At 53.0% G+C, this 20,896-nt stretch overlaps 2 protein-coding genes across 10 annotated transcripts in view; one reads left to right on the top strand and one right to left on the bottom strand.

Moving 5' to 3' along the window:
* Positions 1–526: 526 nt before the first annotated feature.
* On the bottom strand, positions 527–2,349 carry LOC104347051 (testis-specific serine/threonine-protein kinase 4). Its single transcript, XM_086460374.1, has 5 exons — positions 2,135–2,349; positions 1,676–1,754; positions 1,387–1,502; positions 797–873; positions 527–744 (listed from the first exon to the last, which is right to left on the bottom strand). The coding sequence occupies exons 1-5, from the start codon at positions 2,347–2,349 to the stop codon at positions 527–529; spliced, it is 705 nt and encodes a 234-aa protein (XP_086316500.1).
* Positions 2,350–4,864: 2,515 nt separating this feature from the next.
* Positions 4,865–20,896, top strand: part of PPP2R5D (protein phosphatase 2 regulatory subunit B'delta) — a 29,448-nt gene continuing 13,416 nt past the window's right edge. Inside the window, exons 1-12 of one of the 9 annotated variants that reach the window (XM_086482242.1) lie at positions 5,301–5,367; positions 5,717–5,730; positions 5,838–5,921; positions 7,143–7,145; positions 12,632–12,857; positions 14,056–14,255; positions 14,641–14,751; positions 17,414–17,506; positions 17,989–18,119; positions 18,523–18,582; positions 19,253–19,361; positions 20,231–20,284. In XM_086482242.1, coding sequence (XP_086338368.1) covers positions 5,301–5,367; positions 5,717–5,730; positions 5,838–5,921; positions 7,143–7,145; positions 12,632–12,857; positions 14,056–14,255; positions 14,641–14,751; positions 17,414–17,506; positions 17,989–18,119; positions 18,523–18,582; positions 19,253–19,361; positions 20,231–20,284 — 1,152 coding nt within the window. Of the gene's footprint in view, positions 4,922–5,300; positions 5,372–5,716; positions 5,731–5,836; positions 5,922–7,142; positions 7,146–7,386; positions 7,388–12,631; positions 12,858–13,510; positions 13,531–14,055; positions 14,256–14,640; positions 14,752–17,413; positions 17,507–17,988; positions 18,120–18,522; positions 18,583–19,252; positions 19,362–20,230; positions 20,285–20,896 lie in introns of those variants that run through there. The other 8 variants (XM_086482248.1, XM_086482243.1, XM_086482246.1 and 5 more) reach the window with 8 other exon arrangements.

Here is a 20,896-nt window from a genome sequence, read left to right on the forward strand (position 1 = left end):
CGGGCAGGAACTGAGACCCAGTAGGTCCAGAGCAGCTCAGCAGCTGAGAGGTGCTGGCTGGCTGGGCACAGCAGGCGCAAGATCACCTCTTGGGGGGACACAGGAGTCAGGTTGGGGCCTGGAAGAAGCCCATTGTCTGGAGGACCCCTGCACACTCCCACCCCAATGTCCCTGGCCCTTGGTGCCCCAGCTGCCCCCAACGCTCCTTAATGCCCCCTAGCTCCATTACTGCCCCCTCAGCACCCTCAGTGCCCTCCGGCTCTCCCCTGATGACCCCTAGCTGCCCCTACCTGCCCACAGCTGCCCTCCAGCTCCCTCCCCATGGCTCTCAGCTTCCCATGCCCTCTTATGGCCCTAGCTCCCCCTTAATGCTTCCTAGGTGCCCCCCAAAGCTCCGTAGCTGTCCCCCATTCCTCTGACCTCCATCTTCTGCTCTCCCACCCCTCAATGCCCACTAATGCCTCTTCAATGCCCCCCCCAGCTGCCCCCAGCCCCCCACCTTGCAGTCCTGGGGCAGGGGCTGCCCTCAGGGGAGGACGGGGTGCTGCTGGATCTGGCACAGGAGGTGCCGCACAGTGGTGGCATTGAAGGGCATGCAGCCCAGGAGCAGGGCATAGAGGATGACCCTGGCGCTCCAGGTGTCAGTCAGGAAGGGGTCATAGGGCAGCACCTGCAGGGTCTTGGGACAGGCGTAGGCACAGAACCTGCAGAAGGTCTGGCTCAGCACCGCCTTGATGGGCAGCCCTGCACATGGGGAGGCTCAGAGTGACTCCCCACTGCATCCTGCGGGGGCCACCCTCCTGGAGAAGCTCGAGATAAGAGACTTTCACATTGTTCTCGCTGTCCAGAAGAAAGTTTTCCAGCTTCAAGTCCCTGTGGAGGGAGAGGCAGCATATGCTAGGGGCAGGCACAGGCAGATGGCAGCTGTGGGGAGGCGGAGGTCAGGGGCCAAGGAGGAAGCTGTAGGTAGATGAGGGGCCGGGAGCTCCTCTGGGACGAGGAGGAGGACTTGGGCTGGGAGCTCCTCTGGGAGGAGGAGGACTTGGGCTGGGACCTGTGGGGCAGGTGGTCGTGTGGAGGGAGAGTAGGTAAGGGTGCAGTGTGGCAGGCGGAGGTGTGGAGGCAAAGAAAGGCTTCCAGGAGGCCCTTCATTGCCAAGGCTGGGCTGGGGGGAATGATCCTCCAGGCAGCATGGCCAGGGCCCTGCAGAGCCCTTGCTGCCTCGGGGAGCTCTGTCCCCAGCTGTCAGAGCAAGCACCCTGTGCCCCCATGCTCATGCTCAGTCACCGGTAGATGATGGCCCTGCTGTGCAGGTAGACCAGAGTGAGGAGCAGCTGGGAGAACCAGAGCCCTGCCTGGCTCTGGGAGCAGGGCCCCTGGCTCTACACCCGCTCCAGGACACTGCCCGAGGGGGGCAGGTCCATGAGGAGGTAGAAGCCTGCCCTCATCTTCGTGCCTTGGTACGGTGTGATGAGGTGCTCGTGGCACAAGCCCTTCAAGACCTGCGGGCAGCAGGGGCTTGATGTGGGACAGGCCTGCCCCCCTCTGGCCCCCCTTTGCCTTGCACCCCCTGCACCCCTGCCCCTTTGGGCTACTGTGTGAGCCCACACAAGCAGGATGCAGGACCACCACAGAACCAGGCGTGAAATGCAAAGAGTAAATTTATTCTCGTTACCTCACAATCCGGGGGATCGCCGCAGCAGCACCCGGGCAGAGGCACGTAAGCAGGGATGCAGGCACCATGGAGCTCGGTCCTGCTAGTGAGCAAAAAGCTGACAACCCCGCTGCTTTTCGCCTGTTATAACAGGGACTTTTCAAGTGTATTTTTCCACTGTGCTTTGATCTCTCCCACAGCGGGGCAGGAATCTCAGGTGTGTTTGATAAGGTGCCTTCAAGTCCATCACAGGGCTACCTTATCTGAACACAGACGGTCTACCTGTCAAACACACAGAACTAAAAAACAATTAGTGTGATATGTGTTTTTTGACACCCCAGCTGCAAGTCACTTAAGCGTGTTTACAATCGCCCTCGCCAGTCTTCCGTTATTCTCCGACAGCTACTAATGCTCCCCTAACCCCTGGCAGCTCCCCACAGGGTGCCCAGTGGCTGCCTCCTGCCAATGCCCCCTGCTCACCTTGCCTGCATCTGACGGGGCAGGAGGTTCCTGACATCTTCCTCCAGCGCCTTCCTTTTGGAGGTGACCTCGATAGCCACCTTGTGCCACAGCGGGGGAGGGGCTGCAGCCTCATACACCTCCCAGTAGGCACCGTGAGCCATCTGTGGCCCCAGCTGGAAGGCCATCTTCCCCAGCACCAGGACAGTCTCAGGGTCGGAGGGTGCATCTGCCATGCCTGTGGGCAGCAGAGCTTGAGGGGGGCCAAGCAAGGCTGGGGGGACTCTGACTCAACACTGGGGAAGATCATGGAGCATTTCATCCTGAGAGCGCTCACGTGGCATGTGCAGGACAACCAGGGACTCAGGCCCAGCCAGCATGGGTTCATGAAGGGCAGGTCCTGCTTAACCAACCTGATCTTCTTCTATGACCAGATGACCCACCTTGTCAATGAGGGGGAGGCTGTGGATGCCATCTACCTGGACTTCAGTAAAGCCTTTGACACCGTCTCCCACAGCATTCTCCTAGGAAAGCTGGTGGCTCAGAGCCTAGACAGGTGCACTCTACACTGGGTTAAAAACTGGCTGGACAGCTGAGCACAGAGAGTGGTGGTGAACGGAGTTAAATCCGGCTGGTGGCCGGTTACAAGCCATGTCTGCCAGGGGTCAGTTTTGGGGCCAGTCTTAACATCTTTATCAATGATCTAGATGAGGGGATCAAGTGCTCCCTCAGTAAGTTTGCAGGTGACAATAAATTGGGTGGGAGTGTTGATCTGCTCGGGGGTAGGAAGGTTCTGTAGAGGGACCTGGACAGGCTGGATCGATGGGCTGAGGCCAATTGTATGAGGTTCAACATGGCCAAGTGCCAGGTCCTGCACTTGGGTCACAAAAACCCCACGCAACGCTACAGGCTTGGGGATGAGTGGCTGGAAAGCTGCCTGGCAGAAAAGGACCTGGGGGTGCTGGTTGACAAGCAGATGAATATGAGGCAGCAGTGTGCCCAGGTGGCCAACAGCATCCTGGCCTGTATCAAAAATAACATGGCCAGCAGGAGTGGGGAAGTGATCATGTTCCTGTACTCGGCACTGGTGAGGCTTCACCTCGAGTACCGTGTGCAGTTTTGGGCCCCTCACTACAAGAAAGACATTGAGGTGCTGGAGCGTGTCCAGAGAAGGGCAACGAAGATGGTGAAGGGCCTGGAGAACAGGTCTCATGAGGAGCAGCTGAGGGAACCAGGGTTGTTTAGTCTGGAGAAGAGGAGGCTGAGTGGAGACTTTGTCACTCTCTACAGCTACCTGAAAGGAGTTTGTAGTGAGGTGGGGGTTGGTCTGTTCTCCGAAGTAACAAGTGATAGGACAAGAGGAAAAGGCCTCCGGTTGTGCCAGGGGAGGTTTAGATTGGACACCAGGAAGAATTTCTTTACTGAAAGAGTGGTCATACATTGGAATAGGCTGCCCAGGGATGTGGTGGAATCACCATCTCTGGAGATGTTCAAAAAACATGCAGATGTGGCACTTTCAGGACATGGTTTAGTGGGCACGGTGGTGTTGGGCCGACAGTTGGACTTGATGATCTCAGAGGTCTATTCCAACCTAATGATTCTATTCTATAAATGGAACTAGGCACCCCCAGACCTCTGTGCCCCTCCCAGTCCTCAGCACCCCTCACCCTCCTCTGGCTGTTCCCTCCACTGCTGCTCAGGGTTCAGCTCCTGGTGCAGCTCATGCCAAGGCCTGGCAAGTGCTGGCAGCAGCCACCCACCTACTGATGACCAACCAATGACCTGCTGAGATGGGGTGGCCCTTTGTCAGCAGATGCTGCTCAGCTCAGGTCCATGAACTTGCAAGCAGCTTGCTGCCCGCTCATTGCTTTTCCCCACATTGAACATCAGCTCGAAGACAATGTCTGCAGGCTGTTGGAGGCTGTCCTCTGACTGCGAGGATGCAGGGCCATCTGCCAATGAGTTGTCCAAGCTGCCCTGTGTGAGCAAGGAAGCATCCTGGGACCCATGTCCCATGAAGAACCTTCTCCATTATCAGCAGAAGCACTGCTCTGGCTGCGTTGGGCCTTGCAGTGCTTCCACACGCACATTTCCATCCACCCTTGGATCCATCTGTTCACCAGCTGACTCCAGTATTTCCATCAACAGCCTCCCCAGAGCCATGCCTGGGAGCACCAACAAGCACCAGCCCTGCAAAGACAGGGCACAGCTCCTGGGGCCGGCTCCGGCTGTTTCGGGCTCTTCCTCCCCACGCGATGCAGGGGAGGGCAGAAGAAGAAGGACCCCCCGCCACTTTTACTCCCGCCCTCCGGGAGGAACGTCCACGCAGCACGGACCCGGGAGCCCCGGGCAGCTGCTCGGCACCTCCCAACCGCGGCCGGGCGCCTGCGGGCTCCCACAGAGATCTGGCCCTGCTCGCACGCCCCTAGAGCCGCTTCCCTGGGCCGGAGCGGATGGAGAACAACCCCGGGCGTCGGCTCCTCCAGCCCACCCGCACCGAGCCGCGGCCCAGCCGCGCCGCCGACCGGCGAAGCTGGCGGCGGTACCCCGGAAGAGCCGCTCGCCCGCAGCCCCGCCCCGCGGGCGTGCCCGGCGCCTCTGCGCGGTTTCGCCAATGAGAAAAATCCGCTGCCCTGCGTCAGCGCCGCGCGGCGGCGGCGGAGGCTGTTGCTAGGCAGGTCGGCGCGGCTGGCCCAATGGGAGCAGGGCGCTGCGGCCGGGCCCGGGCGCAGGCGGCGGCGGCGGCGGCGGGCGCGGAGCGGCTGGGGCCCGGCGCTCACCATGCCCTATAAGCTGAAGAAGGAGAAGGTGCGGAGGGCGGCGGCGGCGCCGGGGTGCCCCTGCGCGGCCCGGGCGCGGCCCGGTGGCCTCCCGCCCGTCCGCTCCCGCCGCCCTCCCCGCCGCGGCCTTCTCTCGGCGCGGCCCTCGGGCGGGGGCGCGCGCAGGGCTGCGGCCGGCAGGGGGCGGGGGCGCGCGCCCGGGGCGGGCGGGGCGGGTGGTGCAGGAGGGCGGCGGGGGCGCGCGCTGGGCTTGGAGCTGGGGGGAGGGCCGGGCCTCTGGTGCCGGTGCCGGTGTCGGTGCCCTCGCGCGAGCCCGGTGGGAGAGCGAGGGCTGCGGCCCGCCCCGCCCGCTCGGGAGGCGGCAGGAGGTCGCGGGGGCTGCGAGGCACGGCCGCCCCTTCCCCGCGATGCTCCCGGTGCGGGAGGTACGGCCCCACCCGTGCCCCGTTGCCTGCGGCCCGGCGCTACCTGCAGGCGGGATAGGGCGGGGGGAGGGGGGTGGATCCGCTTCTCCCGCCGCCTGGTGCGGGCGGGCCGTGCCGTGCCCGGTGCCCGCCGGGTCTGTGGGTGCCCTGCCTGCGCCTTGTAGCTCCGGTGGGGCAGCGGCGGGGCCGTGCCCCGGTGGAAGGGCTGGCCCCAGGCTTGGGTGGGCGCGGGGCGCTGTCACCCGGGGTGCCCGGCCGGAGTCAGCCTGTGGCGACCGGGGCGGCACGTGCCAGCCGGCACCGCTTTTGCTTGGGCCCGTTCCCCCGCCGCAGGACGTTCCCCTGTTCGGGGTGCCCTTCTCGGGAGGAAAAGGGCTGGGGCTTACCCCTGGCGGCAGGGCTTGCTGCAGGGGTGGAGGTGGTGTGAGTCTGTGGTAGGGCACAGCTGAACTCTGCAAAGAGATGCTAAAATTCTGCAGGAGGTGGATTTTTTCTCTGAATGCATTTTCATCGTTTCAGGAGTCTCCAAAGTCAACCAAAAGCACCACAAAGCCTGGCAGCGGCGGGAGCGGGAAGGATGGTGGGGCAGAGAATTCGGAAGAGGTAAGGCTTTCACCTTGGATACAGCAGTGTGCCTGTGCAACTCATCTTTGAGGAGGAATAACATCTTTCATTCTAACTGCTTCAAGCTGCTCTGCCAGATAACACATGTCACTGGGATCTTAAGGAATCAGAGAAGATGGTAGCAAAGACTAAAGTTAAGATGAAGTTAGTTCCCCTTGAAAGTTGGTCCAAAGGGAACAATGACTGTGGAAGAGACAGGATGAGTCTCATATCCTACAGTCCTGCAAAAAGAGATTTGGCACAAAGCTGACAGTGAGCGCTGCTCGCAGAGGTGGGCAGAGCCTGGTGAAGTTGGCTGCAGAGAGGAAAGAGCCACAGTTATCAAGGAGGGAGCCTGACAGACGGGAGCAGCTTCCTTGCTTCTGTCGGAGCAAAGCACGACAAACTCTGTTGTCACCTTGTGTCAGAGTGGGAGAGTAGTGAGAAGCAGTAGAAAAGGAACATGTTCTTCTGAGACATTTTCTGGGGGTGTGAGATTAGGAAGTAATGGATAGGACACTTAAAAGAATAAAGGTAAACTGCTGGTCACTAAATGGTTCTCCTTTGGTATAACGCTCTTGTTGCTGAACACAACATTACTCACAAGAAGGCACAGTCTGTATTCCCAGCTGTGCAGTCTCTTTCGCTCTCAGTTTTGATGTTGCCAAGCTCAATGTGTTAGAATGGCCTCAGCAGAATGTGATGATATGATAAACTGTGCTTGGAATTAGCAAATACATTGGGTAAACTGGAACTTTTCTGTCAGACTTCAGTTTGTCCAGCACTCAAACGGCATGGCTGTGGATTTTGAGACTTGGTTCAGAAGAGCGTTGTACGCATGTTCAAGGAAGCATGCATATGTGTGTGGTTTTGGTTTTTTTTATATACTGCAATTTGGCAAACAAGCTGTGCCACTTCTATGTCTGTAGGAGCTTGTGTGCTTGATTCTTGTCTGGAACATGTTGCACTTGTAATTTAGAGGACTGGGGATAGGAGACATGTAAGGCTAATGAAGACTAGGAAGAAATCTGTAGTGCAGTGGGGTGGTTTTAGTCAAAAAAAGGTTGTTTTAGAGTGTCCTTCAAAGCATAGATCTGTGCTGCAGAGCCTCAGAAAATATCCCTGCTGCTAGCCACTCGGTTTCAGGATCCAAACCATGCTCATGCCTAACCTGCAATGTGACCAGCCAGGAATCAGAAGCTGAGTTTGTTTGCCTTGGAGCAGGTAGCAGTTTTGTAGATCCTCTTTTTATATCCCATCTCGGTCTTGGCCTCTGCCTGTTTTATTTTGTATATCCAGCTGAAAACAGCTTGCTGGGAGATCTGTCTGCCGACTCCAAGGAAGTGAGAGAACTCCTGCCTTGGCGTCATGAGGTCAGGCTTACCTTTTATTTATTTGGCATTCTTTGTCTACTGAGCTCACAGCTCAGGGAAGGGGAAGGGAAGCCTGGGTCTTGCAATGCGAGGGTGATGGATAGGCATCAAAGCAGAGCGCTCTGATGTCCCCATCCAAATCAGCGGTGGGCTGTGGCGCTGCTGTCCTGGTTACAAGTGGTGCAGTAAGAAAGGAAGAATAGTGCAGGCCACAAGCTTCCTTCTGTGACCTGAAACGGCCCATAATGTCTCGTTGTGCCTGGGTGCAGAAGAAACTTAGAAGTGATGCGTCTAACCTTCCCTCCCACAAAACATACCCAGCCACTTCCTCATACTCCAAACAAAATCCAGCCCTTCTTTAAGATGGAAGGCTGGGTCTCCTTTGATCATAGGAACAGAGAGCAGAGCAGAAAGGAGACACCTCTGCAGCGTGCACTGCCACAGGTCTCTTCTCCCTTTCCGTGTTGAGTTTGCAGTGAAGTTTATTCTCTCTTGGTGCTTTCCTGCCTCTGGACCACTCTGCTGCAGAATGGAAGAGAGCTCTTTTTTTGATGAGAAGAAATGTATACCAGTTTGAGTGCGATTTTCCTGCTCTTCAGGAAGCGCAGAAAGGTATTTTGACTTTCACATTGGGGGACCGTGTAGGTTACGTGTGATGGGAGCAAGGCTCCTTCCTTTTATCAGAAGCAGGAGGTGGTTTGACTTGGAAAGCACCAGGAGTGGTATTGCCTGGTGGGGTTGATGGGCTGAGCCTAGCCTGGATGCCTCTGCTGCCATTGTGAGAGTTTTGTGCCCTGTAAATTCCTCCGTGGAGTTGTGGTTGGTTGGTTGCCTTTTCTAGGGTGAAAGTTGTGTCCACCAAAAAGAATCTCAATAGGTGCTTAATGGGCTTGCAGCAGGAGGGCAGCATTTGGGCAGCCCTCTTCCAGTATCTGCTTTCCTCTCTCACACCATGCTCCAAGGAGCAGGGGAGGACTCAGCCCTAATTTATCCTGGTACCAGAAAGTTGTGACTTGTTTTGCAGGCAAGTTGTCTGGCTGGTGGAATGAGTAAAGCTTGTTGAAGAGCAGCTCTGGTTTGACAGATCTGAGCAAGTGTAGCAGACAAGGACCTCCTATGGGAATCTCTGTAGAGGGAGCTGAAGAGGGTAGGAGTCAGCCTAGAAACCCTTAAGCATAGTGCTTTGTTCTCTGCAGCAAAGGAGCTTTTAGTGGAGCTGATGTGGAAGAGCAGATATGTTCAAAAGCAGATGCATCCCCACAAGGGAAGGCAAGTGTTTTGAGCTCCCTCATAAGTACAGTGGTAGCACAGTGTTCTTTTAGATGCCTGTCTTAGGGTGAAGCTATCTGAGCTGAAGGGCCAACAGAGTTTGGCCAGCACCTGGCTTTGCAAGGGCAGTTTGCTCGGGAAGAGACAGGAGCAGTGGAGGAAAACACGAGAGCAGGGAGTGGGAAATAGAAGGTTTATTTAGTTCATTCCCTCTTAAACATGGTAAAGATATGAATGGAGAGAATTTCTGCATGGCTATTTAAGGAGAAAAAAAGAAATAATGTCAGAGACCAAGGCAGCATTGAATAAGAATTTCTCCTCCTGGCCAGAAAGACTGGGTGAGGCAGCTGGGTGGGGAAGAGAGTTAATGACCTGGAAGTGGGAGCAGGGATTAGCAGCAGCAGTAAAGAGAAGAGAGGAGTTGCTCTGCAGCCTCAAGGGCAGCTTGGAGCCTCACTGATGAGATTTGCAGCTCTGGGAGAGGGTGCTCCTTTTCACCAAGCTGCTGTATTACGTGTTTTGCAGATATCTCCATGGGGCTTGTTACTGCAGTACCTGGAGTTCATTATTCAGGGACAGGCGTTACAGTGTGTTGTTACTTCTGAGGCAGAGAGCTTGATTTTAATAGGGAAGCTGTGTAACAGCAGACAAAGAGAGCAGGTACTGACTTGAGGGATGGGAAGAGTCATCTGAGGAGGAGGAGCTGAGAGCAGATCTGGGCTGAGAAGCTTAGCAAGCGGGGGATGCTCAAGGGACCAGTGAGGCAGAAGGGCTTTCCAACTGGCGATGCACCCAGCCGCGGTAGGAGGGCCTGCAGAGGTGAGGTCATGGATGGGTAGGAGAGCAGAGGAGAAGCTGGCACAGCTCAGGGTGGCTGGGGAAAGAGGGTCTCTGTCCCTGGGAGCCTGGAGTGAAGAGAAACGACACAAAGCCAGCCCAGGGCCCGAGGCTTATTGACTTGTGCAGGCAAGTTCCCAGTAAGGAGGAGAGGTGGTGGGAACCAGTGGGGAGGAAGTGCTATGAAGCCAGGGAGCCCGCGCTTGCGGGAGTTGGAATGTGATTGCAATTGGGGCTGACCGGTTCTGTTGGCATGAGTAGCCGCTCCACTGCAGCGGGAAAGGTGGGGCTGCTGCACCGCGCTTGGGTGAACCGCTTTATGCTGTGCTCCGGTCGCTTCAGCACGTGCAGCGTAACAGCCACTGGCAAACAGTGTCTCCCAAGCCTTCAGTTTTGCCATGGTCGTGTGAGCCCTGCCTGTCAGGAAGGGGCTGAGCCTGATCGGGTGGATGTGTGCTTGCAGCCATGTAGTGGTCAGCTGGTGTTGATGTCAGGGAAACAGTCTGTGAGGTTGATAGCTGGGCATTAAGAGAAAAGCTTTGCGTTTTAGCAGTCTGCCGTGTTTTCAGGGATGGAAACTGCAGAGAAGAAAGTGTTAGGAAACTTAAAACAAGCCTTTTCTGATTCATGTGGCCAAGGTAGGAGGTGTTGAAGGCAGAAGGACAGCAGGCCTGCCACAGGAAGCACCTCCTGAGAGCAAGTATTCAGCCTTGTGCCAGAAAGTCCGTATAGAAGCAATCCTAAACCCCTCTGAGCACTGCAGCGTGAGACTATATCTGACCTCCCCCATCATCGGATTTTCTCTAGCAAACTCAGTTGTGTGATTTTTGCTTTTGTCTGTTTCTTAAATAACTAACAGCTAAACCTGAAGCTACATTTTGTCTCTTCAGGCTAGCTGTTGAAGACTGTAGAAACTGGTGTCAAGGACTTTTCCAGACCCCTGATGAAGGCAGTATGGCTGCAGTGGTACACACAATATGCTCAGAACATATGCCTGTGGCATATCTGGGTGGGTAGGGAGTGCACAGGCATCTCCTGTCAGCTAGGAGGACCCATGTGTCCTGCTTCGCTCAGTGTTACCTGTGAGGCCATTGATGCATCTTTTGTTTCTCTCTATACCATCTTTTCTCTGTGGTGGCTCAGCATTCAGATTTTGACCTTCTTCCCTGTGGAAGGAGAGTGATGCAGAGCAGAAGACTGGCCTTCCCAAAAGCATCTGGACAACATCTGAGTGGCTCATGCTGCCCTGTTACCCAAATACTCAGGGTGAGAAATTAATTTCTCACTCTCGGAATGTTGCCAGCAAGGATTCAACCTGACTTAAATGAAGAGAGACCGTTATTCAGGATAAGTTGTCTCCAATTTGTAGTCTGGGCCTGCTTTGTCTGGCAGACACAACTGTTTTCATCACAAGCTTATCTTGCTCCCTCCTCTCATCGTGGGACAGTGCTGCTCCATGAAAGGAATCAGATCAAATCTAAACTGAAGAGAGTTCAGATCTTGTTGTCTCCCCCAACCTTGACTTGGAGCTGGACTTGAAACAGAACCACTTAAGATTTCCTTCAAGCAGAGCCAGACCAGAACCAAAATATTTCTGATTTCTGGTTCAAAGTAATGGCTTGACAAAACAATTGGTGTTTTGTGATGGGCGCTGTTTTTCACCGGGAGTCTTTGCACTTGCTCTACAGATCCTAATCTGTAGAGCAGTGTCTCCTGTAGGCAGCTTTCTCCGTTCCTGCCTTGCTGCCTCCCCATGTGCTGTGGGTGCAGCAACTCTTGCTCTTGTGTTGTGGTGCTGTGCTGCACCTCTTTGGAAACCACTAGGACTCCGTTCAGGGTAAGGACTGTGCAGGGTAAGCTGCAGCTCAGCTGCTCCTCACAGGAAGAGACTGGCAATATATCATTTGGAGGAGAGCTCTGATGAGCTTCTGCAGTGCTGGTGCTTTCCCTCAAAATCCTGCTGGTCAGTGTTCTGGGGAGGTGTGCATTTGTGCCACTATGCTGCATGTGGCAGCTGGGAGTTTATGCGGGAAGGAGGGGGTGATGTCCAAGGTTTCACCCATTTCTGCTCCCCATCCATTGTGCTATCCCTGTTGTTTCCTAAACAGGTTCACCCTGCAGCTCCCTGACTTCATGTGCCCGTGGGAAGGAGGTGGCAGAACTGAGGAAGGGAGCGTTGCTGGGCTTGTGCAGCAGAGCCAGACTAGTCTGAGTGCTGTCTCCAACTGAGTCCTCTGCTATAGGCTTACTGGTGGGATGTTGCCCTCTTCCATATTAAGTTTTCAGTGAGTGAAAGGGTCAGTTATTCAGCCATTATGGCCCAAGTGGGACTTGAACCAGCAGAGCTTCAGCAAGGTCAGAACAGAGCTGAGCTGAGCAAACACTGGCTTGAGTTTCTGGTCACCTGCTAAAAATAAGAAAGCGCCTCTGTAAGTGCTGTTTAACAAGCATGAAGTTAGAAGAATGTCTGCTGAGGGAAAGTGCAGGCAAAGAGTTTGTGTGGCTAAAAGGGGTGATGTGGAAAATGCAAATTGACAGGAGAACTCCAGACAGCAGCGAAGCTGAGGCAAGGTGGAGATGTCGGAAGCAGCCAGGGCAGGCTGGAAAAGCCCTGGGACCTAAGGTTTGGGTATGGCCTCTGTGGTTTGTAGCCTAGCAGCTCCTGGTCTATGGATGCAGCAATGATTTTAGTGGTCTTCACTATTGCCTTTCAAGGGCTGTCATGTCTGCCCTGCATTACATGCTGCTTTGCTTTTTCCCAGGTGGTTCCCTGCACAAGGGTGAGGAAGTAACTTGCTGGTTTTCAAAACTTGTTTTCTGTGTGTTGTACAGGGTGCTGTAATTGGAGGCAGCAGCACACTAAAATTTTTGTTTGGACCATGGAAAGTTCTTATTTCTGCTTTTTTCTGTCAACAAACTCCTGTAACTTGTTGCAAGATGTGGCTTTGCTTTCCATATCCCTAGCAAGCACCTGGTGTGCCGAGTGGCTCTGGTGCCTTTGTGGTACGTCACAGGTTTGAGTAAAACTGATGTTCACTTTGCAGGTATACTGCAAATGCAACCAACAGGCTAGAGCCCTGCAGGAGTGGGTGAGATGCACTGAATTGCAAGTGCAACAGTGAAAAACGTGCCCAGTTTCTTCAGTCCAAGAAGCTGCTGATGGTATGTGATTGCTTGTGAGGCCTGTAGGTGAAAGCTTTTGAGTTGTTTTATTCTCTTCTCCCTCATCAGGCGCAGCAGCCTCAGCAGCAGCCTCAGCAGCCACAGCAACAGCAGCAACAGCAGCAGCAGACAACTTCCAATAAGCGGCCCAGTAACAGCGCTCCCCCACCAACCCAGCTGAATAAGATCAAGTACTCGGGAGGACCCCAGATTGTGAAGAAGGAGCGCCGGCACAGCTCTTCTCGCTTCAATCTGAGCAAAAACCGGGAACTGCAAAAGCTCCCAGCCCTTAAAGGTAAAGAAGCTGTAGGGTGAGGATGACCTGCATGACAAGCTGCACCTTCTCCACGCCAGAGTGTGGTGGTGTAAGAGCTCTTCCCAAAGTGATCCTGGCAGTGTCCTGCTAACCTCCTGCTGGCAGCATGGCAGGGATGGCTCTGGGAAAGGTGCTTGGCTTGGCAGCAGGTTGAGAGTTGATGGATAGCCTAGAAGAAAAGGAGGATACTGAATGTGAACTTCAGTACTTGCCTTCCCATTTGAACTGATTTAAACCCTCGTGCTTATACGTACTTAGAATTGCCTCAGATTCTTCAGCAGGTTGTGCAGGCAGGTGGTGAAGTGTAGAGACCTTAGTGCAGACTGCTCTTTGTTCCTACAGCCACCTGTTTCTGGGAGAGGACCAGGCCGCCACCGCTGCCTCCTCCTCCGCCTCCGCCTCCTCCTCCTCCTTGTGTTTCCATTGCAAATTATGGTAGTGCTATTGAACTTGTCCACATTAGGGCAATTACCCAGCATTAGCAGTTAGTCTACATAATGGAGCAATTAAACATGACTTAAGTGCGGACAAGGAGAAAGCATTTTCAGCAGTCACTCATCCAGACCTGTTGCTGACATTGCTCACAGAAACAGGCAGTCCTTTTAGGAACCGCAACTGCCTTGCAGCCCAGCAGCCTTTCTGCAAGCAAGAGGTGAGTTTGCCTGATTTGGCTTGGCAGTGCATAGTTTCCAGTGGCAACATCTCAAAAAGAGAATGCTGTTAATATAGGGCCTCTGCTACCTTGGCCCCTCTCTTCTGGGCTGCTGCCTGGGAAGAGTGTTAGCCTGCAGTGTTCTCTGCCCAGCTTCCTTTGTGACTGTGGGGTGCAGGGCATGGGTGTTACTGGTCTGTGATGGGAGCTAGTTAAGTGAGTTTCTTTTTCAGTGTACATTGTACTGGGAAGGGATTGAAGCTTACCAGATCAGAAACTGCTACCATATTTGAAATCACCTTGTGGGATAGTTGCTCCAGAGGCCTTGCAATCCCTCTGCCCCCACTGTCCCATCTCCATAGCAGGGATAACACTGCTTCTCCCTCTTCCCCCACCAGCTCAAGGGGGACTGTGATGGGGGAGGGGGAGTGCAAGACAGGGAGCAAACCACAGTGATACCTGGGCAAACCACGAAGATGTTCTACCTATGTCTCCAAGGACAGATATCCCTGCTTTCTCTGACAGATGCTCCTCCACATGAACGAGAAGAGCTTTTCATCCAGAAGCTGCGGCAATGCTGTGTGCTTTTTGACTTCATCTCTGACCCCCTCAGTGACCTGAAGTTCAAGGAGGTGAAGCGAGCAGGTCTCAACGAGATGGTGGAATACATCACACACAACCGTGATGTTGTCACTGAGGCCATCTACCCTGAAGCTGTTATCATGGTAGGGCATGGGCCCACTACGTGCTTGTGTGCCAAAGAAATAAGGACTGTTCAGAAGCATGGGGGGAGGAGGGGGCAGGGATTTGTCAGAGAGGAGTGTGATCCCAGTCATACCCATTCCTTGTTACCTGCCCACCACCAGAAAGAGAAGGGGGCGTGGGTGACAGTGCCTGCTGTAGGGAGAGGTGGAAGCTCTTGTCTCTGGCGCAGTCTGCACTTACGGTGTTCCTATGCAGGCTGTAACCCTACAGCCTCTAGGGAGGGATCTGTTTGTGGTCACAGCTATGGCAAATCACAATGTGTTGCTCTGCAGTGAAGAATTTGCTACGGGGAGGACCATCGTGAGGTGCAGGGATATCATTCATACACCTTTTCACTCACCTCAGTTTTCAGTGAACCTCTTCCGGACACTCCCGCCATCATCCAATCCCACAGGGGCGGAGTTTGACCCTGAGGAAGATGAGCCTACATTAGAGGCTGCCTGGCCGCACCTTCAGGTAAGGAGGAGGTGGGGATATAGATCTGGTGAATTTATTTCCAGGAAGTTGAGAGTCTGTGTAGTGCTGGCGCCTGCCAGCTGTGCCACTGGCTGCTCCCCCAGCCTGTGAGGGTTGCTGGTGAGGGGACGGGAAGAGACCAGGCCTGCCACTCGTAGGTCAGAGGTGGCCTGTAGGCAATGCAGGCAGCACAGGTGTCCTGGAAACAGGCTGGTGGCTCTGTGCAGCATTCACCTGCAGATGTCCCACGTGTCCATGAGGCAGGCTGGGAGTGAACAGTTTACTGGGAGTGAGGGAATTGTGCTCTATTGCCTACAGAAGAAGCAATTCCCAGCAGTGTTAATGTCCCTCCCAAAGACTCAAGAGCCCTTGTCGTCTGGGCTTCAGCAGCATTGGAGACAGCACCCATCTGCTTCAGCACTCCTCTCCTTGCCCAGTTCCCTGGGAGGCACATGGAGGAAGAGGACTGCTTGGTGCCAAAGTAGAGCCTTTGTGCTGGCACCTGCTAACATGTCTCCTGTATGCTGGATGTAATTCAGTTTTGTTAACTGGGAGCAAATGTTTGACCAGAAAAGACAGGGAACTGGAGGGAAGGAAAAGGGGAAGGGAGCGAAGGATCTTTTCATTAAGCTGTGTGTCCTGAGTGTCATGGGTTAGGGCTGGGCTGGCCACTGTTTTTCCAGACAGTAACTGCTTCTAGCAGTGAAAATGCTCAATGTTTATAGTTAATACCAAGGGATGGTATGGAGAAAGACTCTTGCTTATACTTGCTCCTGTAAGCAATGACAGATGCTCTCTATTGACCCCTCTCCCTCCCCAGAAGGAGAAGGGAGAGAGAACAAGGGAGAGAGGCTTATGGATTGGAAAAGAAAACTAAAACAGCTTTAATGAAACAATAACAATAATAAGAAAAGATAAATAATGAGAAAATAATAAAATATGTACACAAAATGAATACTGAATCCAACCCCTACCCCCCCTGACAGTACATTGCCACTAATGGTGCAGGGCTGGCACTGGGGCAGTCCCAGGCTGGACTCGGCAGCAAATGGGGTTGGGATCACAGACAGAAGAAGAAGAAGAAGTTAACCCTCGTGATTACTCAGCTTTATACTGGATATGACATGTATGGGATGGAACAGTTGATTGGTCGGGTTTGGGTCATCTGTCCAGCTCGCTCCTCCCTGCAGGTGTGACCTTTCACTTCGCTCTGACCCTTTTTCACTTCCGGCACTTCAATACAGGATACAGAATTTAAGTGACCTTGGTTGCTTATGGGAGCAAGTATAAGCAAGAGCCTTTCTGCCTACCATTCCTTGGTATGAACTATAAACATCAAGTGTTATCACTGCTAGAAGCAGTCACTGTCTGGAAAAACACGCTGTTGATTTCAGAAAGTGCGTTTACTTAGAAAAGATTTAACTGAAAAGCAAAATCACTGAACAGAATTACTTCTTGTTTAGCTCAAACCAGGACACTGGGAAACAGACTTTAAGACAACATAGGTGAAAAGGGTTATGAAAGCAACAGTAAGCATGGTTTAGCAGAGCTCAGCAGTGGAAATCAGGAGGTAAGCTTATGGGGGTCTCCTCAGGCACTTGCACAGGGATGTGTTGTCAAGCAGACAAAGGCAGAACAAGAGCCAGGCACTGCAGAATGAAGCAGAAAATACAGAGAGGAAGGTAGGTGCAGTTCTGCAGTAGTGCTTAATCACTTCTCACTGCTGCTGTTGACATAGGGATGTGAACATTGATAGAAATGGCATGTCCTGCGCACCAGAGTGCTATGGATGTGAGGAGGAAGCATTCGTTTCTCAGAGTTAAGTCAGCAGCAGCCAGCATGGATTTGTGGCAAATGTGTGCTGAGTTTTTTGGTCATCACCTCAGTTTTTTTCTGTGCTGCTGTCCTTGGCAGCTGGGCCCTGTGGATGAGGGGCCCCATAGCTCCTTCAAATCCAGAGTCAGACCTTTGAGATGCAGTGCCCTTGTTTGGCCTAGAGGCCCTTCAGAAGTGCTAGGCAGGGTCAGCCCTGGGATGGACTCGTCCCCCTAGGAGGACAGCAGGACCAAAAGTTGCTGTTTCAACACTGACAGCCTTCTTAAAGCAAGCTGCCCTTTGTTGTCCAAGTGGGACACAGCATGCAGCTTGCATGGCTTAGTGGGGCCAAGCCGGTCTGGAGTTAGTCCCCAGGAGGCAGATGACACAATGTGTTTTTCTGGAGTCTGTTTCATTTTTCTGCTTTTCTGTTCTTCCTCGAGGTGTCTTACGGGCTTCCAATGAAGCCTGAGCCTTTGCTGTCTCCTCGGGTTTCTGTTCTCTGTAGACACATGGGCTGAGGGTGGGAGAAGAGTTTCCCAGGCCTGCTGTCTTCATCTGAGTAGGTGGCTGTTGTCTTTTGGTGGGACTTGAGGTGATGAGATCTCATGTGGACTTGGGCAGTTATGTGCCACCAGTCCCCTGCCCATCAGAGCAAGGGCAGCTGAATTGATCCCACTGGGTGGGGAAGCCCTTGTGTTCTTATATTTTCTGTGCTCTCATTCAGGCTTCCTAGCCTTCCCCTGAATCCTTAAGGAGAAGGAAAACATTTAAAGTCTGAAGTAAACACTGATGAGAGGACTGGGGCGGGGGGATTTCTAAGTAATCTCTCCTTCTCCTTCCATAGCTGGTGTATGAGTTCTTCCTCCGGTTCCTGGAATCACCTGACTTTCAACCAAACATAGCCAAGAAATACATTGACCAGAAGTTTGTACTATCTGTAAGTAATCATTGCCCCTGCCACTGTGCAACACCTTTATGAAGGACATGCAGCAGGTTTTGGTCAAGGTGCTGTGCAAACAGTCCAGCGGGTGCTTGATGATGTGGGTTTTCTTTTTTCCTTTGACTAGTCTTGAGTGAGCAGCCAGAATTCTCTGTGTGTGTGTGAGCTGTAGTCCCTGGAACTCATCACTCACTGTACAGGTAGAGAGGGGGACTGGGGGACTTGCAGCGGAAATCTGGGGACATGCAGCTTTGTTGAATGTGCAGGCCATCGCTGTGCCCCCGAAGGTAAAAGAAGTGCTGATGGTTGCAGCTTGTGACTAGGAGGCTGCATGTTTCAGGGAAGCAACCACTGTGCTCAGGGTGCTGAAGGCATCACTCAACCAAAAGAGCTACTTTTGCTGAGCAGAAACAGTGTTTCTAGTAGCTTTTTCCAGACAGGCAGCATGCAGACACTTGACTGAATTTCGCTCCCCACAGCTGCTGGATCTCTTTGACAGTGAAGACCCCAGAGAAAGAGACTTCCTAAAGACTATTCTGCACAGGATCTATGGGAAGTTCCTGGGTCTGCGAGCGTATGTGAGGCGGCAGATCAACAATATATTTTACAGGTGAGATGTTTCTTGGTGCTGCTGGCCTAGTGAGTGGGTGGGACAATCCAGTGAGATAAATTTGGGGCACTAGGCTGTGATTCTCTCTGATCCAGACTGTGATTAGCTAAGTGACTCAGTTATGCCACACTGCTTTGGTAGGGATAGCGTTCACTTGCGTGTAAGAGCGGTGAGGACATGATAGCACGGTCTTCAGCGCAGATAGCAAATGTTGGGACCTGTGAGCTTTAGCTGTTCTGTGGGCCATGAATTTATTTGCTTCTATCTCTTACACCTTGCCCTGTCATCTTGGAGTTCTGTTATTTGCTAGGAAACTCCCCGTCTCCAGTGGTTTTTCTTCCTTTTGTTTATCAAACTGTGTCCAGCGTTTGGCAATGACGTCTCATTCTTCTCTTTGCTTTAGGTTCATCTATGAAACAGAGCACCACAATGGGATTGCAGAGCTGTTGGAGATCCTGGGGAGGTAAGGACACTTTTGGAAGTCCCAGAGGGCCCATAGTGAACAAGACCTCCCAGCCCAGCATGCTGTATAAGCTGGCAGTGCCTTCCTTCAGCAGTTCCTGGAGGAGCCACCTCTTCCAGAGGATCCCAGTCCACACAGTGAAAGTAATCTCCAGCTTGTCAATAAATGCAGTGGTAGCTTTCTCCTCCCCAGATTTGTCTCCTGTTCTTTTGAGTCCGGTCACACTTGCTGTCTTGCCTCAGCAGGCAGTAAAAGAGTTCCTCACAGCCCTGAGAAGCCTTAACAGTGGGTAGCCTTCTCCATGGCTTCAGCTGCCCTTCTGTTTGCAGTCCTCTCTTATGCTGCCATCCTGTAAAGTACAAGCCTCGAGGACTGGGCTCCCTCTGTGCTGGCCTTCCCCAGAGGTTCTGCTTAAGTGTGTGTGGGCTGAGCCCGGCACAGGACAGAGCAGAGCTCAGGCCCCACCAGAGGCATTTCGCTGCCGTGCCTGCTGAGGAAACACTCTTGCTGAGCGGGCTACGCAGGTTGGGCCCCAGAGACCACACTTCTTCTGGTGGGTGCTTTCTCAAGTGACTAATAAGAGCTAGGGCAAGTCACTGATTCTTTTGAGGTAAGAGATACTGAATTTCTGCTGGGTCAAGATGTTAATGAAACTTCTGTTTCTTCTCAGCATAATCAATGGTTTTGCTTTGCCTCTGAAAGAAGAGCACAAGATGTTCCTCATCAGAGTCTTGTTACCACTGCACAAGGTGAAGTCTCTCAGTGTCTACCACCCGCAGGTAAGAAGTGCTTCAAGTTCCCAGGGCAAAATGTGATTCTTGCAAAGGCCATTGTTTAGGCTTGCTTATAGCCATTCACCAGGCTGCATTACTGTGTTGCGTAAAGTTCTTGCTGTGGGATGTTTTGGGCTCTGCACTAGTCCCTTACTGCAAGGGATTGTCCCAGCCTTGCAGTGCCTGAGCCTGCATGTGTACGTGCGTGCTCTTTGCCACTGGCAAAAAGGGTATCCTGCTGTTTCCTGCTAGCTTAGTGCTGTAGTCTGCTTTGCCTTTCTGTGCTGGAAGTTTGTGAAATATTGGTGCCCTGCTGAAACCAGAGAGGTAAAATTCCAAGCTGTGATCATCAGCCTGTGCGTGTGGAGTGTCAGTCGCTACTCACTGCTGAGATAGGTGGAGAAATCAGTGTGCTGGGCTGCTAGGCTGGCATAGAGATTAATTTCTTGCAATTTAGAGTACATAATAGAAGAGTAGAGAAGATTGGGACTCAGGCTAGGAACTGAAAAAGTATGGGTGCTAAGCAGTGATGTCCATTCTCCCAGCCTTGTTTTTATGGGGCAGGGCTTTGTTACAGTCAGGTTTGTTCCTTCCCATCTGTGCTTGCATTTGAATGTCTTAGCTGCGGACTACTCTAGGTGGCTCAATTTTTATCCTTTAGGCTGCACGAATGTCCTGAGCTCAGGCCCTGCCTGCTTGGTCTTCAAGCCTTCACTTGTTGTCAGAAGAGCTGGATTTGTTTGGAGCCACAACTGTCTGATTGTCACACACGCTGTGGAAGGCATAATGTGACTTCCAGCCTAGGGTGGTGGTGGCATTTTAATCTTGGGTACTCTTGAGGAAGCTCTAATCTTGCCATGTTTTTTTTCCTGCAGTTGGCGTACTGTGTTGTACAGTTCTTGGAGAAAGACAGCAGCTTGACAGAGCCAGTGAGTAACCTTGCTAACCTCTGTGTGTCAGCCAAGTCCCAAAAAGCTTCATGGTTTCCTTAAAGTACAGCAAGGGTGAAAAAAGACTGAAGAGGCTGGGAATCAACTGGATTGTTTACTGGCTTTGCCTGGTACCCCGTGGGCAGAAGGGGCTGTGCTGCTTATGTGCAAGCCTTTAGCATTCTCTCCTGAAAGCTTCAGGAAGGTGGGCTATAGTCTTCCTTTGTGCTTTGGATCTTGGTGTAGCAGAAGGAACACTGTACCAAGCTGTCCTTTCAGGGCAGAGCTTTCAGCTAGTGGCAGATGCTGCAGAGACAAAACACATGGCCATCTGATATCTGATGGAACCAGTGTGAGCTGGTGGGGGCCCCGAAATAGTAAGAGTTCACTCCAGGCTGCTGAAGTTGGCTGAAAAACTGTGGGGATGAGGTTAGGAACCTAGGACACGATGGTCTACTTAGGCAAGCCACTGTTTCTTGATGAAAGTATTCTCCTTCCTGCTCTAGCGTCAGTTTGGTACCTCTATAGTGTTAAGTGACATTGTAGACACATTTCCCTTCAGGATGTAGTGCTGGGAAACAGCAGGTTCTAAAATGTGTGAGCAGTGTAGAT

Source organism: Leptosomus discolor, chromosome 2 (genome assembly GCF_034619465.1).
Source record: "Leptosomus discolor isolate bLepDis1 chromosome 2, bLepDis1.hap2, whole genome shotgun sequence".
Classification (NCBI taxonomy): Eukaryota; Metazoa; Chordata; class Aves; order Leptosomiformes; family Leptosomidae; genus Leptosomus; species Leptosomus discolor.